General features: G+C 41.9%; 1 protein-coding gene across 3 annotated transcripts in view; it reads right to left on the bottom strand.

Moving 5' to 3' along the window:
• The window catches only part of CLYBL (citramalyl-CoA lyase), a 174,523-nt gene that overhangs the window by 76,071 nt on the left and 80,246 nt on the right, over positions 1–18,206 (bottom strand). For all 3 annotated transcript variants that reach the window (XM_037377582.1, XM_037377583.1, XM_037377584.1), the window contains exon 2: positions 8,729–8,918. In XM_037377582.1, coding sequence (XP_037233479.1) covers positions 8,729–8,918 — 190 coding nt within the window. The remainder of the gene's footprint in view (positions 1–8,728; positions 8,919–18,206) is intronic.

The following is an 18,206-nucleotide window of genomic DNA, read 5'->3' as shown; positions in this document are numbered from 1 at the left end:
ATGTGTAGCAATTCATGACTTCTAGTCCTACAGTTAGCCTTCAGTACCCAGGTGTGCTGATGTGCCTGTGGACAGTAGACTACACAACAGAGTTGAAGTACTGTGAATTCCAAGTCCATACAAACATGAGCTGCATGTTTTAAAATATTTTCCGAGGTCTATTAATGTATTCCTGCCTGAAACTCCTGTTAATACTGAACCAAGACATTTTCCCTAAGATTCTAGACACCATTCTGTTAGCAGTAAGTTATATCAGAACATGTGCAAGTCAAACTTAATTGGATACATCTGAATCAGTGGAAAAGAAGTAACTGGCAATTCAAAAGCTCTGTTCGAAGAGACACGGGCATTACTGAGCTCATTAAGAAGAAAATTGCTGAATATTGTGATCGTCCTTACGAATCCTCAAATCTTTATGTAAGGAAGATGATTGGCTTGTAGAGTAAAACAATAGGAACAAAAACTTTTATTGTTGCAGTTACCACTCAGGAGTGGCAGTTCTTCCAGGACCATGGTGGGATTAATAAGGAAATGAAAACACTTTACAACTTTCATAAAAATGTATATTCATCAGAACTCTTCAAGGATCAAAAAGGCCTTGCAGAGTTTCACTGTACAGTTCAGCTTCCCTACAATAAACCAGAGAGACTTCTGGACTCCCCAATTCCTACAGAACAAATTTCCCATGCTACTGAGACTTTTAATAATGGCAAGCCACTGGGGAAAGCAGCGTTCCCATTTTAATTTTGTGCAACTTTTGAAGAGAAGTCACCCTACTATGCGCCTGTGTACATTTAATCATTCTCTACACACTTTATCAGCAAGCCTTCTCCCTGTAGGAGGAATACAATTAGGTACAGTACTAATTTATTATAAATAAAGCACAGACCTGGTAAAATAACCTAGTTATGAATGCTTCATGCAACTGTGCCCATGAAGTACTAGCTAACATTCTCACTATGAGCCGAGAGAAATACCTGTGGCATTGATAAATCCTAACCAACTCAGCTTTATTTTAAAAAAAATCATCACATAATACAGGAAAACTGTTGATTTTAATTGAAGTAGCTACAGATTCATGGAAACCAACTGCAGTTTTTCCCACTGATACTGTAAAAGCCTTCAATAAGATCAATAAGGAAATTCATTTCAATAAGGAAAGCAGAGGATTTTTTTTGTATACCATGCTGACCCATTTTATGTATTTATCTCCACCCGCAAATTTAGTTGAAGTGTTATTTTATATGCAAGAGCCTCTTCTCATCAGTGACAAGGAATAAAAAGGTCACAAGGCCTCAGATTAGGGGAAAAATGGTAGGCAAGGATGCTCTCTCACTGGCATGCTGTTTGTTCTGACCCCAGGATCAGATCACTAGAGAGATGGAAGAGGCATTCTCGTGGGGAGAAATCTCCATAAAATCAGCATGTATGCGGATGATCTGCTCTTAACTGTAATGAACCCAGAGTCATCTTTTACGTATGTGTTATTCATAATGGAACAGTTTGAAAAGTGGTCAGGCTTTAATCCTATTTTTAAAAACAGATGATTCAAAAGAATTAATTAAATATTTTTTTTTCTTCTGTGACACAGCACAGTGATGATCTTTTAAGTGGCTACAATATATTAAGTAGGAACAAATTTATGCTATAACCCTAAGAGGCCATGCTGCAGATAAGCAAGATAGGCCCTTCTGTACCAATCCTCTTAGCCCAACCAAACTTCCCCTCACTGCTGAGTGGAGCAGGGAGAACAGAAGAGGCTCAGGGGCTGCCATTTCCCTTCTTGAGGAAGGAATGTGAGGAAAGGACAGAGCTGAGGCTTCCCCTTCCTCACCTTCTCTTGCTCAAGTGCTGGAGGAGAGCACAACTTCATTCAAGAAGAGACAAAAGTGATACAATCACAGTTCACAGCAAAAAGAGCTTAGGAACTTAAACCCTAAACAGTCCTACATCATTTTACGGTGCAGTCCCGAGTATCAGTAACTTCTTTTGAATGAATGAGATCTATGTAGTTCCAGAGGAACAACAAATAAATTTCCTATTTTCAAATGTCTCATGCCAGAGGACCGTGCAGATGTTACCCAGCCATATGTACACTCCAACCGATTGCTTTTACACCTCTAATATAGAAAAGATGTGTACACTAAAGAGAGCTACAGAGTAAGGTGCCATATATCTCAATTATTCATAACCATCCTACTGATCTCAGTGAAGATAAAGCCACTAATAGCACTGGTTTGGAGGCATCAAAATGCTCTGAAACTCTTGTCAAGGGCTCAGAAAGAGACATAAACACTACACTAGCAGCTCCAACTGGTCTCTTGCTAGGCTGGCCTGGCAGCTAACACCTCCTGGATGCTCTGAAGAACAGCAGCACTGAAGACAGGATCCTGCTGGAAAAAATGCTGTTCTAGAAAACCCTCTTGTAAAGGTGGTAACCTTACAAGACCTGTGGGAACTAACTAGGAAATCTCAGCTCACTCTGCCCTTGGAAAATGAAAGCACTGGCATGGAAATCTTTCTTTCTTCAACAAGAGGAGGAAACTTTTCCGCCCGATAGTAGGTTCACCTGGCATGGAATCACAGTGAGTAATGCAGCTCTACAGAGAAAGCTATACCGGGGAGTGCTGGCTTGGCTGAGAGCCCTCAAGATATCTTCAGACAGCTCAGCTCCTGCAGAGAGACCTCTCAACGGCATAAAATGCAATTCAGCTTACTGGCTTATATGACTTGGTCAAGCATGTTGATACAGCCATCTTTTTTATCTTTTTCTTTTTTACAATTAAAATGAAAGAATATTCAGGTCTTCTCCTGTGAAAAGCTAAAAGAGATATAGGCTATTTTTGTACCATTTCACAAAACGTCTCTAGAGTGTGATGCATTTGCAACATATCAACACTGCAATCTGTATTATTTCTAGTTTTAGAGTTCTAAAATTTCTATTTGAACTGTTCACTTGAAGATACCACCAAGCGAGCCATTCTGAATAATTTCTTTAAAATGTGTAGCAACACTGGAGAAATGTTAAATGTACATCAGTGGGGAAGAGCCCCTATATTTGTGAACAGTAGTCCAGAGAAAGTAATTTCCCTTTAGCAGTATTCAGTTCTCCCCCCAGCCAAAAACTAAATTCCTGTCATAAAAATTCCCAATGCCTTACAGAGTCAGACACCTGGAGAGGCAGCTGACAGTCTGCACCATGTGACACCATGCATTTGAACCTTTAAAAACAGTGCATGGAGCCCCAGCAAAGATTTGAGGTCACCATGGCTAGTAGGATATGTACAGCGAGACTAGAGCTAATTCTGTAAAAAAAGGCTGAAATTTTCAGCAACACTAGGATATCTTCCTGGCATCTTCCCTATTCTGAATTTTTTAAGACCCCCTACAGCTCTGTCTAGTCCCAAAGGGGTTGCAAAAGCCTCACATGTCCTACTCACACGAGGATCAGCTCTCACCCTACCTGCAGTCTTAGTATTCAGCATACTGTAACTCTGCTTTTTAGCCACTTGTTCCCACTAGTTCCCCTCAGAAAATTTGTTGAGAAATTTTCTCTTTGTGAACTTTTTGCTGCAAAGTTTTTTTACTGATTTAGTCAAAATATCAACTAGAAAAGCAGTTTGAAAAGAAGAAGTCAACAGATGATACCTGAAATCAGGGTCAGCACTGTAGCTCCTGAAGGTAAGAAATTCAGGCACCAAAATAGTATGTAAATTAGGGTATGGCTATGGGCTCTCTTCTTCAGGTGCTCTCTGTGAGCCACTACAAAACATAATTGTGCAGGGAGGGCACAGGGGAGGGTATCTTCCAAAACTTCTTTGAGAGAAAATATTGCATACAAAATAGTTAAAGGTTTTTAATTCATTACTGCAGCTTCAAAAGCAGCTACTGCAACCAGATGCAGTTTTGCAAATGTTATCAGGCTCAGTTATAGGAAGGTCATCTTACTTGTTTCCTTCTAACCAAATGGAGCTACTGACATTCCAGATTCTTGATCTCTCCAAATCTAACTGAATCCTAACACAAACCCACAGCATCTTGTTAAAATAGACTTGTTAAGATGTGGTACAAATTTGCTGCTTGGACTTGCTGCAAGTGAAGGCCTCCTGTAGACAGGCAAGTTTGGCCCAAAGCACTGTGAACCTTCAATCAGGTCCTGATTTTCCCAAAATTCAACATTTCTGCAGCAGTTTCAAGAAAATCTGCAAGTAGCATTTTTAGTGATATACAACATGGCAATAAATAGTCAAAGTCATCGGTACTATTTGTTTTAAGAATAATGATTAAAGGACAGACTCAGTGTCACTGTGTTTCCCAGTGTTGGTTTTCTCTGTTTTAAGATGACCCATTTGCAATGGGCCACTGAGTATTGTGCTTTAGTGCGTGTTCTTGACATATCTTTCACACAAACTCTCCAAACACCTCATAAACATTAATAAATTAGGCTGCAAGAGCAATAATAATTTCAGCTTCACATTCACAGAACCTAAGACTCAAAGTCTTCCTGAGTATCTGTGGCAGATCTAAAAATGAAATTCAATCTTCCAATCACTTCAAATTATGCTTTGCTACTAGATTGTGCAGTCGCATGGTCTAATTCAGGTTGGAAGGGACCTCAGGAGACCGTCTCGTCCACTTGCCTCCTCAAAGCGGGACTAACTACCGCTCTACACCAGGTTGATCAGGACCTCACCCAGCCAAGGCTCAAATACACCCACGGAGGGAGGATGCCCCACTGCTCTGGACAACCTCTTCCAGTCTTTGACCCCCGGCATGGGGAAGACTTTTTTCCCTTGTCTCCGGTCAGCGTTTCCCCTCAGGCAAATTGTGGCCATTGCTCTTGCTCTGTTGCTGGGCTCCTCTGAGAAGAGCCTGGTTCTGCCACCCACCAGCTCCCCTCAGGCAGCAAAGCCTTCAGCAAGGCCCTTCAGCTGCCTCTTCTCCAGGATGAACAAACCCAGCTCCTCAGCCTCTCCTCCTGCGCCGTGACCACCTTGGCAGCCATTCCTGGGCTCCCCTTGGTTGGCCAGTCCTTTTGTCCTGGGGTCCACAGCTGGGCACAGCTCCCCTTCCCCGGGAGAGCCCCACAAGCCAAGTGGAGGGGAGGGTCCCCTTCCCTGGACCTGCTGGCTGCCCCGCTGCCAGCACAGCCCTGGTGGTCGGTCACCTTTGCCGCAAGGGCCCACCGCTGGCCCCCGTTCAGCCTGTGGTACAACAGCTCCCAGGGCCTCTTCGGCAGAGGTGCCCCCGGGGAGCCCCAGCCCCAGCCTGTGCTGGTGTGTGGGAGTACCCCTGCACTCAGGCTTCGGTTTTGTTCTTGCGTGCCCCTTCCTCCAGACTGCAGAAACCCCTCTAACGGGCAGTCCTGCTGTCCAGTCATGCCTCTGCAAAATGCCATCACCCGCAGACCTGCTGCGTGAGCATGCACTGCATGCAATCGCCCAGGTTGCTGACTAAAATGTTACACAATATCTGCAAAATGCCACCGTTGACCAAGCAGCAGTTAGGCTCTGATCTACTGAGCGTTATTGTTTGAGCTCTTCTGGCCAGGCAGGCTGCTTATATGGTCCCTTGCTCCTCCAGCTGGCTACCAGGATATCACGGGACACTATGTCAAGAGCCTTACTAATCACCTTACTAAGATAAAAGACATCTACTGCTCTCCCCTCATCCAAACTGCCAGTCATCGCAAAAGAGAAGGCCAATCAGGTTTGTCAGACACAATTTGCTCCCCATCAGTCCGTTCTGGTTAGGTCCTTTAGGTGCCTTGAAGTATCTTCCATGACACTGAGCACTGTCGCTTTCCTGGAGACTGGTGTGAAGTTGATGAGTGCGCAGCTCCTCGCTCTTACCCATTCTGATGATGGCTGTAATGACTGCCTCTCTCCAGGCATCAGGAGCTTCCCACAGCCACCATACCTTTCAATGACAACAGGCAGCAACTTCATGATGACACTAGTTAGCTCCCTCAGTAGCCTCCAGTGTGTCCTGTTTGCTTCCATGGATCAGCTTATTTAAATAGATCCTAACTCCACCCTCTATTGCATGTAACATCTCCCTCCCCTACATTTTGCCTCTAGACACAAGGAGATTGTGTGTGGGTACTCCAGCCCTGTGCTGGGAGTTTGTGTTTATTTTTGTTGGATTTTACTATGTTTCTGTCGAGTTTTCCCTCTGACTGCAAAGCCCCATCAGAAAAGTAGCCATGCCCTCCAGCATATCAGCTGTACCCTAGTTTGGTTTCATCATGAACCTCGTGATAGTGCACTCCATCCCATCAGCCTGGTTGCTAGTGAAGGAGATAAACAGGACTGGCCCCAGCAGAGGTAGCTGCAATACAGCACACAGCATAGACTACCCAATTCCGGCAAAATGGCTATCCACCCTATAGTCTATCCATCCAGTCCGTTTTTAATCAGGCTGATGACCAGGGTATTACAGGAGACCACAGCAAAAGCTTTCTAAAGTCAAGGTAGGCAACATGTATTCAGCTTTCATAGTCAAAGACAGTAATTCATTTGGAGAATGCCAGGTACAGCTTGCTTCTGATCAATCCATTCTGGCTAAGTCCTAAAATACCTTCCATGAGAACCAGCACCACCAGTTTCCTGGAGCCTGACTTGAGGTTGATGGGCCCAGAATTCTTCACTCTTACCCCTTCTGATGACGGCTGCAACATTTGCCTTTCTCCAGGCATCAGGAACCTCCCCCAGCCACCATGACCTTTCGGTGATGACAGACAGAAGCGCCAGGATGACACTAGTCAGCTCCCTCAGCGGTCTCCAGCACATCCTGTCTGGTCACATGGACCAGCTTATTTAAACAGACCCTAACTTCATCCTCCCCTACTGTGGCTGCTACCTCCCTCCCCCAAGTTTTGCTTCTAGGAGATGACCTAGTAGGCCTGAGAACTTTATGGAGCAGTGGGTCCACACTTTCCCTGATTTTCCTTCTAATTTTTTTTGCTGATGGACTCATAGTAGTCATTCTTGTCCTGTTCCACCAGTTTTGATTCCAGCCAAGCCTCGACCTTCCTTGTTCTGCACCTAGTGTCTGGACCACACTTCTGTGTTGCTCTTTGGTAGCCTGTCCCCACTTCTACCTCCTGTCTGCTTCCTTTTTGCATTTAAGCTCAGTCAGGGGCTCATCTGTCATCTCAAGCTCCTATTACAGATTTCTCCCCTAATTTCTTCGAAATATTATACCCAGTAGCATAATTCCCCTTCACCTGAACAAAGCAAGAGTTTACCACCCTTTAGAAATCACTACGATCGACTTTGTCACCTTGATCATAAAATTTTGTTTTGCTGACATCCTCTATTACAAATAATTAAGATGCACCTAAAAATACTATAGTTTAATACACAATTGTGTCTTGTGTCATCTTACAGCAGCAGCCTCCCAAATATGACCTAAACAATACTAATCAGCTGGGACAGCAGATATAATCTTAGTCTTCCACATAGAATTTTAGCAACTGGAAAATGTTTTCCAACTGTCTTCAGCAGTACACATGAACATTTAGCAATGCTATTTTCACTTTTCAGAACTAAAATAGATATATGCAAATTCTGTGAACTTTTTTCTTTCCAACATACCTGTAAAGAACTGAAGGTTAAAGAGAGCACTATCCAAGAGAGTCCTTCTGGAAAGCATTAAGTCCCAAGAAACAGAAAAGAATAAAATCCACATTTTTGAGATAATACAGGAAAATTTTCAAGCCTATTTTCATAACTTCCTGGACAACGCATTCATATTCAAACCCTAAACACTGTTTGCTGTAATTTCAAATACTGTAAGGTAGATAGGAAAACTGACAAATATGAAAATGATGTGACAGCAAACTTACATTCCTATTAAGAAATAGCTTTCACTAGGAAACATGTACGTTAGTTTACATTGTTTAAGATGCTGGACTTGGCAGTGTTAGGTTTACAGTTAGACTCAATGATCTTAAAGGTCTTTTCCAACCTAAACAATACTGTGATTCTAAGATGTGAAATATTTTAAAATGGTTATTTTCATATATTTAAAAAATCTGCTTGCAAACAAAATGGAATGCATGCTAGATGGTTCTCTCTCACAATTCAATGTCAATGAAAACCTGGCACTGGTACTTGACACATCTATATCTGTCTCCCACTCTGCTTTCCATCCCTGCTTTCTTGCAGCTCCTTCAATCTAAACTGCCCTCCAAATCCTGGTACGTTCAGGTTCTAAGTTCTCCTTCCTTCAGAAGCACTCCTAACAGCATTTCTTCCAAAAAGCTCAGGAAGTAAATCTTTCTAAACACCCCAAGGCTCAAACCCAAACCCATGTTGGTTTTGCTCACAATCTGAAGATGCTTTCGTTTCAACAACAAACCCCCCATGTGGTGATTCCGAACTAACTCTTCCTTTCCTGCTTCTGTTCTCACAGACCATTTCATCCTCCTCCCTAAGAAATATGCAGCAATAATAACAGCATCTCCCACTCTTCTGTGCTGAGAGTTTACGCCCAGCTCTGTGTTCCTTCAAAACTCCCTCCCCGCTTACTCACATGGCATCTCTTTGAGTTCTGGGTAAGCAGATTTTCCCAACACCTTCACAAAGCCTATCACTGTTACATTACTTTGTATATCTTAAGATTTATCTTGGTCTCTCTGGTTGTTACTTCCCCAAGGCAAAGGCAATGTTTTTCCACAAGGTCTCTCTAGTGCTGATCATATCACAAGATAATTTTTAATTACCTTTCTGTTCAGAGCCACACCATCTTCACAGTCCAGCACCGCACAATCTACATTTAGTGATGGGATTTTTCGTATCTTCTTTTCATCATCCGCAGGTACATACAGCACAGCTCGCCTGGGCACGTACTTGTGAGATGATGCAAAGCGATAACTAAGCTTAGGAACACCAGCTGGCAGAAGAGAATCCACCCTGTAAAGTATATTGTTAAAATTAGACTCTTGGCTACAATGTTGTAAAGAATACTTGACTATATTTTAAAAGAGAAACGTTCCTACTTAGTGCTGGTTTTGGGGTTTTTTTTTTGGTTTGTTTCCTTAGGAAGAGTTAAGGTAGGGAGATATAGGTATTACAGTTAATCACAGTATAAAACTCCAAAACTACTATGTTCAACAGAAGTTGCAGACTTAAACACTCAGAACTGAAGAACTGCCAGGGCTAAGGTTGTCCGTGCAGTCTTAATTAAGCTCCCTGTTCTGTGCACTACGGCAAGTATTAAATACAGAAGGGTGGTGCTTGGTTTTTCGCCTGTCATACGACTCCTCCATTGGATGAAGGCTGTGCTGAAAACAGATCAGGACCACTTTAGGGAGGAGGCTGGTATCTGCCATGTTTGCTCCAGGAGCTGGACAGCATGCTGTGAGTGAAGCAGGGGTGTTGATTAAAACAAACATGGGTTTGTGAAGTTGATTTTGCAACCTTGGTGTTGTATCAACAAACATATTTGCATGCAAATTTTAAATAAGCAAAATGGATGGAGGGGGAAATGAGGAAAACAGGAATGAAAATATCCCCCATGTAATGTGGAACCTCACTAATCCCAACATGTTCTCTCAGAAGCCTTCAGACCTTGAGATCCACAGCACTGACAGGGCTCATAAGCCCACCAGCATCAGCAACAGGTTGTTGGCTGCAGTGCCTTTCAAAATTTATAAATGCTTTATACACCACACTTCGGTGCGGGTGTGAGCCTGTGGTGCCACATGGCTTGAGTGGGTGGCATCCTGTATGGCCCATAGGCGTCAGGCTTGTGGCAGTTTCCACCCTGTGCCAGTATTCCCAGGGAGGGACCAGCCAACCCACCCCAGGCACAAGGCGGGTTGGTGCACTTGGAGGCAGTGGGGCTGCTGGGGGAGGCTGCCCTTGAGTACAGTAGGGAGCTTGCTTTGCACCATAATTACAAGCATAGAGAAATAAATTGCAGAGGGTGCCACTGTGTTTCATGGCCTTCCAAAAAAACTGCCTTGGCTGCTCCTGTTCCTCCCCATTTCATGCTGTACTCCCCAGGCCTATTCTGCTACATCAAAAATGAGGACAAAATAATACAATTTGCCTTCATACTCAGAGCACAAGTCACTTATGCCACAAAATAATCCTACCATATAACACCATTATGCATTATCATGCATATTATTCAGCACTTTGAATAATGCAAAGCTTTTCTAGCACCATGCTGAACATGTCATTATCGCATCATGCCAGGGACCCATGCATTTTCCTGTGCCCCTCTTAATAATGCTTCCCAAGTTGCTACACTTGGATGACGCATGGCTACATGTGGATGTGGGTTTTCTTCAAAGTGAATGTGACTAACCCTCTCAAATGTTTGGAAATTAGTTCAGTCAATCTAAATCAGGGCCAACGTGGCACGTTGCTGACAGACCACTACCATACTTGCCTTTCTAAGCTAACCCTGTTGAAGAACCGTCTCTTCCCCTGCAGTGTGCACCCTTAAAGCTGAATATAAGTCTTGGGTTAAAAATAGGAAGAAAACTTTTATTACATTTTATCTCAGTAAATTAAATTTAAAAGGACAATTCTTCCACCATCTCCTCTGCTGCACCTCTGCGTGTCCTGGGTGGAGCCACTTTAGGAGCCCACAAAAATCCACTGCCAGACTCTTCTTTGTAATATGCCTGGTAATGCTTAATTCGGCCTAAGAAATGCGGCAGCTTTGCTGTTAAATAGAGATGACACATTTTATTACAAGCGCTAGTGCTACCCTTGTTAATAAATCTTCTTAATCTTTAACAGCAAGAACTTAAATACTTAGGTGGTGGAGGTCCTAACAACATTTGGAGACATGCAACTGAGATCCACTGAGTCTCTCCTAAGTACCCTCTTTGCCCCTCTCCCACAAACCACTTCACGTCCCCTGCTTCATGTTGAAGTGGGGATGGTTACACAACTTGTGGCAACTCAAGTGGCTGCTAGTTAAATCTACTTAATCCCATTTTCTTGCAGTAGTACACTTTGGGAGAGCAAGGAGGAGGTGGAAGTGGAAGAGTGGTTTATCTCAAAGAGGAGGTTCTTTTTTCAGTGTGACACAGGGGTCAGTAAAGAAGTTCGAAATCCTTCACTAAACTTATAGGAGGGGACAAAAGTGATTAGTTTCTATTCTGTTTCTCTGATGGCTTCAACCCTGTAGTTCCCAAAGGCACAAAGGAGTCAAAGAGCTCAGCCCATTAATAGTTAACTCCAGCCTAGAGCCAAGCAGCCCCTGAAGCATCCTTAATGACTGACTGCTTCTCACCACCCCTCCAACCCACCAGAAACCTGATAAACATGGTTAACACTATAATCTCAGAGCATGCTGAGATGAGGTGTATCTCCTGCCACACATTTCCCAGGATTTCTTCTGGGCTGTCATCAAACCAAGAGCTGTTTGACCAGGTGGTTTCCCGCTCATTGCCTGCAAGCCCCATGAAGGCAGCTCTGCTTTGCATGCCACGCAAAATGGCGTGTAGCATCGTGCAGGTAAAACCTTCATTACCTGCAGACCAGATTTAGTCAGGTGTCACCACTGAGGTCTATGAACTTTTGTTTAGATGGGGGTGTAGTATGGCTTCCCCAGCAGACCTCCTGACTCCAAAGAAGTGGTAGATTTAATCCATTAAAATACCATCACCTAAAAGGCTTAATGTTAGAAATACTATGGCCTGTGAGCACTGGTATCTCTTCTTCAGGAATCAACTTTGTAGCCACAAGGGCCCAAAACACAGGCTACTCAGGACGCAGATTATTATAAAAATATACTGTCAATGTGTCAAATTAGTAGTTTTATGTAACATTTTAGCAAGTTGAAGCAATATTTTTTTCAAGAGGCATGGCCAGAAAAAAGAACGTACAGGAGGAACTGGTGTCAGTGGACCAACCTAGCATCCTTCTTCTTTCAAAACAAAGAGCTCTAGAAACGTACATGTAAAATAAAGTTTTCAACAAGTATGCCTAGGTGTTACTGCCGTAAATGTTTTCATTATTTTGACATGTATTCTTAAAAAATCATCTGCTGTTCTCACTCTGCATTTTCCTCACATAGTCATATTTTATGTTCCACAATAAAATGAAATATAGAGGAAGAAGTGGATTTATTAAGAAATCCATTTGCCTACAGACCTTTTTAAAACAGTGGCAAGGCCCAGTGTGCTATGCATATGAGCAGTTAGCTACTCTGGTAGGAAACACTATCCTGATTATCTTGACTTCTGTTATTTTGTTACTTTTTTAGGACAAAAAAACCCACACAGCACTGCAATCTCAATTATATTGTTAACCCCATGCCATAAAGAGGAAGAAAATCTTACATATGTTTCCTGACTGCAAGTATTTTAATGATTCAAACTAAGCTTGACTATGCTTTAAACTAAACACATGGACATAAGCCAAGCGAATTTGCTAAGACAATGTTTCTTCCTTTAAGCACTGTAAGTTAAAACAAGGACTAGGCTATTGGGTAATGCTCATTAAATTGTTTTACAGCAGCCTATTTTCATTCATAGCATCTAGCAGCACGCTGAATGCTCTTGGGTCTTGGAAATGAAACTAAATTTTTTCAGCAAACAACATTCTACTGAAGTCTTCATCAAATATGTAAAAGTAGCTGGAAAGTTAAAGTTACTCGTGATCCTCTGAGAACCATCTCACCCAAGAGCAAATAGTTCATCCTCAGGAAGGAGAAAAGAAAATCTTTTTGATGACTAAAAGACATTGCACGTTGCAATGGCAGCTACACAGTGTGACGGCAACCAGTAAAATTACCCCAAATTATACACATTTCCCTGCTTTAAACTGCATTTTCACATTCCAGCGTTGCTTATACTCACACGTATACTTAATGGTACACACCTGTGTGGTCTCATTGGAGCCAACAACATACAGCTCACAAAGTAAAGTACTCCCACAAGTGATTTTTGGGATCAGCACTTCAACCCACACCTCTGTTCCCTGTTTATCTGCTAGATCAAATCATGCCTGGAAGAGACACTACACCATGATCTGCCTAACGCATGGAAAAATACCCATTGCTCAACAGGCCAAATCTCTCCTACAATCTCTGGCACAGTGCTGGCAAAGTGTTTCTGAAGAGCATTTTTAGGCATTCAACTAGAAACTGTTAAGAAGGCTGGATAATTTCCACAGTGTGAGTTTCTGACCTGTATGCACATAACTGCATACCAACCACAATCCTGGATATCTGTGGTGCTGTGGCAGGACAGAACCGACCCAAGACCCCACTGAACACAACCCAGCTGATGCAGCAAAATGTCCTACAAATTATTTCTCCAATATGTGCACACACACTCCCCCCTGAGTAAATGTAATGGTTTTCTTATGTCGAATTTACTACAGAGTAGCTCACAACCTCACACAAATAACCTGCCAAAGACAAAGGAAACTTCTACAAAATTACAAAGCCCCGTAATTTGCATAGTAATTCTTTCTAATTAAGAAAAGAAGGTATAAGTTGTTTGTTATAAACAGCAGCAGGCCCTGTGCAAATACGAAGGGCTCGCAGCCGAGCTGAGTATTTGTCGAATCAAAGCAACTTGCCGGAGAGTTTTATTGGTACAGCTGCGGCGCATGCATTTTATCACACATGCTAATAATCCTGGTTATGGCACTAACATTTTAATCATTTGTTCTCTGGGCTTGTTTCTCAAACAATTAGCACTAATGAATGGCCAAAATACTTCGGATCATATATGTCTAATTGCAGTCAAGAGCGGTTATTGTCCGCATGTACATTTCAATTCACCTCTGGGGATAATGTTTGTTAATTGTATTTCTTTATATAGCAAGTGAAAAAAGGCTGTTCACTCAAAAAGGGACTAAGTGTTCTCTTCTTTCCCTTTGTTCCCACAAGAAGCTAAAGTCACTTCAAGAGGCACTTAATCCCATCATCCATGGTTACAATTGCCTTACAGCATCAATCAAAAAGAATCTGAAGTAAAATGATGCAGCTATATTGTGTAATTAAAAGCAATTCAGGTAGTTATTACTTGGGGCATTTTCCAGGTCCAAATACTTAAAACGGCACTGCAGGGATGCTAAATACTGTAGTGTTTTAAATTTGGTCATCTACAATATCTCACAGAGAAAGGGGAGGAATATGCAAAAAAAAAAGAAAAAAAAACTCCTAGTGTGTATTGTAAAAAGAAAGAAAAGAGGAGGAACAGCTAACGTTTGAAGTGACAAAATCTACAAGTCTCCATATAAAAGGGAAATAAAAATATCAAGAAGGGAGAAAAGGGGAGGAAAAAGAAAAGGACGGCAGTTTTCAAGGAAAAGAAATTCCTCGCAATTGTTAAAAAGTTAACATGTGAAAAAATGTTAACGTTTCCTCGCATGGTAAACAAAAGCTCATGTCACAAGCTTTACCATCTGAATACAGGTCCCCGAAATCTTAGTGCTTTCCTAGTGGAAATAAATCCAAGGTAAACTGAGCGATCTTTCTTGGGGGGGTGGGGGGGCGGTATAAGAAAAAAACTTAGGTTAAAAGAGAAGAGCTATATTTACTTTTGAATAAAGTCAGAACTTCGGGAAGGTACTTTACCTAACAACTGCCACTAACCCTGATCCAATTATGCTAAAATTAAAACTGGGGGATTATCAACATATGAAACCCTCAGCTTTACATTTTGATTTCTTCCTTTGTTCTAGACTCACTACGGTCATTTCCCTGACCTTCCAAAAACTAATTAAGAAACCCCCAAACCTGAACTCTTGCCAGGGCAGGCAGAAGCCACCAGCTCTCGTAGGTTTGAGATCTCTTGACAAGCAACTTTCCTCCCCAGTCAAAGTGCTTTGGAAGAGGCTTTGTCTAATTTTAAACTTCCCTCCATCAGCCTGATACGATCTCGTACAGATGTAACATGGATATTAATTCCCCTGAAGCTGATAGGAGATACACAGGTATAAAAATGGCCCCTGTCTCTCAAGTCTGAAGGAGGTGAAAGAATAAACTCTAACACTTTCACAGCATCCTCAGGGAGACAGGCAGTCTGCACCCAGCCGCGGGGACTGCGAGCGGTGGGCTGAAGAAGTGCTCACAAAAACTCAGCGAATTAAGAAATTTAACCCCCGTAACAACCAGCTTTGGGTATCAAAAGGGACAGATTGGAGGGGGTTGCTCCTGAGCGCGGTTGCCTGCTGGAAAAACTGTAGCGGGGAGAAATGAAAAGGGGGCTTCCAAGTGACCTTTTGCAAGCGCTTTTCTCCAACTGATCAGGACACATCACGTTACAGCCAAAAAACAGAGAGGCGAACCGAATGGGGAAGGGGAGCCCCAGCGATAAAAAAAAATCACAAGGCAGAGGAGTGTGAGTGGAAGCAAGCAGTTCAGGTTTAAATGGAAACTCAGTACCAAATCCAGAGTTGCGGGCAACTAATTCTAGGAAAAATATGTGTCTTTGGCTGCTATTTATAATTTTTTCCTCTCCAGTAAATTGATATGGAAGTCATATAACTGCACACCAGAGAAAAGATCAAATATAAACCAAGCACTTACTGACAAAGGCTTAAAATCACGGACCCCTAAGCCATAAAATGATAAAAGGCTATCATAGGTTAAATAGTTAACCAAACTTTCTCCTCCCACCAGCACTAAATGTTAAAAAAAAAAAAAAAAAAAAAAGACCTTTTATTTACCCCACCATGTTCTTTCAACTACATTTGACCCTGTTGTTTTGGTTCACTCCAAGCTCCATCATGCCTTGAATTGCTTTTGACTGAAGATCAGTTGTTTTTTGTTTTTTTTTTCTTCTCAGTTCAAAATGGCCAAATTAGACAGCAAGGATAAAAATAAAAGGACCAGTTTGTTGTGGGGTATTTTTTCTTATATTACTAAAGTCTCCTGCTTTCATGGCAGCAAAACCAGTCTGTTTGTGAAGAAGAGGAGAGTGCTACTGTTCTTTGATTTAATAAAGGAATTTTAAAAGAAATTTAAATAATGGCTTAGGGTGACAAGGGCTGACGCTTCCTACTAATGGCAACAGGCTGCTTCTCTCGGGCAGCCTGTGTGTGTGTGTTTGCTATCATCCAAGGTTAATTGGTGTCCTGTCTTGGGGAGCTTTAACATATGTGACGTACAGTCAAGGGTTTGCTCCCTTCCTTGCGGTGTGGATAACTCTGAATAACTTGTCATGCTCACAAAGTATTCCCGAGCTGAGCTGTGCCTCACTTTGCTTTTACTCTTAGCAAAGTTTCTGGCTCCTTGGGATGCTTTCTGCTACTTAATCAAACCACTCACTGCAAGGCAACGGAAAAGCACTCTGTGACAATTCACTTTGCCACACTAATCAAGGGAAGGTGTAGTTAAGATAACAATTAACTTCCCTGTTTTCCTAAATATAAAGATATATAAATAAACATAAACACTAAATATAAACAGTTTTGAAGTTCTAATTTCTACTAGTAAACTGTAAGTGCTTTTATGTATTTAACTAATGTTGTTTCTACGTTGCATTTTTTGAATCTACAACACTGTAAAGAGATTTTGTAAAATTTTGTTTAGCTATATACAGTTTCCTAACAGAAACTCTTCCATTATGTATTTTTCACAGAATTGCAACTAGCAACTGCAACAGAAAATTACAACGCATTTTAAATAGCAAAAATATACCACAATAAAGATAAAGATTCAATACCATATCGAGAGGTTATATAGGACTACACATAAAATTAGCCTTTTCTAAGATGTGCATTGAGGAGTAAGAAGAGATTACTTGGATGTATGACATCAATGTATGATTTGTTTTGGTTTATCACTGTTGTGTACAAACCAGTACGTACCAAGTGTGCTCAGGGCTGTGCAACACAAAGGAAAAAGCATGGCCTCTGGGGTCAAGCATCTTCCAGTTCAGGAGGATCAGGCACATACCAACAACAAAAGCCCTCCTGGAGCATCCCATGCCAAACTCTCTCTTAGGAAGTGAACATATAAAACTCACAAATCTGTAATGGTTGCACTTTTCTAAAGTCAGACCCATGTTGGTGGCCTCTGCAGAAAAGCTAAACTTTGAGGAGATTCTCTGTCACCGCAAAACCACTCTTGCCTCTTCCAGTTCTCCCCTCTGGCTCACTGTCGGGTACCTCCCTTCCTACTAATTCTGCCTGAACATTTTCACACACACCGACTCTGCACCCACCCATGTCTCTATGTACACAATACACAAAAATTGATAAGAATGTTTGGACAGAATTTCTTTTCTCACTGAACGTGCTTTTCCCCTCTTTTCTTCCCCTCTCCCCTCTATTCTTTCCATCCTGGTGCCCACACCAGGATACAGGGAGCATCCCCACTGCTGAGCTCTTGCAGCTCCTGCCACTGATCCAGCTGTGTGCATGTTGGCTAAATGCTGCAAGGTCAAGATCGAGACCAGGATTCAAAAATTCAGTGTTAATTACTGTGATTACAGTCTGAGTCCCAGACAGCCAAAGCCTTCCCAGCAGTTTAGGAGCGGACTGCTAACGAGTTATATGTAAAACAAGAAACAGGCACTTGATAAAGTTAGAATCAATAAAGTGCCATTCCTGCCTGTTAAATGACCTTGCTGTAACACAGAGCCACTATGCTCACCAGAGGCTATGCAGGTTAGATATCCATATTTGCACAGCATGAGAGAAAAGGAAAACAGTACAGTCCTTAAAATCAGTTCTGATTTACATGTGAGTTAAAATAAAATTACACTAAAGATGTGCCTGAGAGTATTTAGCAGAAGGAAATGAATCAAGTGTCAATATATCTGTGCTGCAGAAATAAGAAATTTGTCACCCACTTTGGGTCTTTCAGAATTTCTGATTTTTTAATGACAAATTGTCATCTTTGTAATTTTGGTTGTGGTGGGGATATTTTACAAACTGAGGTTCCTTTCATACTTCTGAGGATTTTTCACTAAATAGGCCATATTTTATCTTGATTTGAAATTTATGGCAGTCTATACTTAGCCAAAATACAAACAGCTCAATGATTCCTGTACTTAGAAATGTATGTAAATTATGCTCCTAAATAAAGCACAGACATTTTTACTACTTAGGAAAAACAAAACAATATTGCAGTCTTCTCTGCACTTTGAGATTGCTCCTGTAAACCCACTCAAGCATGTGCTTAGCCCAGAGAAATCAAAAGGACTAGTCAAACACTTAAAATTAACCATGTGCTTAAGTGCCTGCAGGACTGGGGATTAATTTTGGATTATGAAA

The sequence above is a fragment of the Falco rusticolus genome, chromosome 2 (assembly GCF_015220075.1).
Source record: "Falco rusticolus isolate bFalRus1 chromosome 2, bFalRus1.pri, whole genome shotgun sequence".
Classification (NCBI taxonomy): domain Eukaryota; kingdom Metazoa; phylum Chordata; class Aves; order Falconiformes; family Falconidae; genus Falco; species Falco rusticolus.
This window is presented reverse-complemented; position numbering and strand designations above follow the sequence as displayed.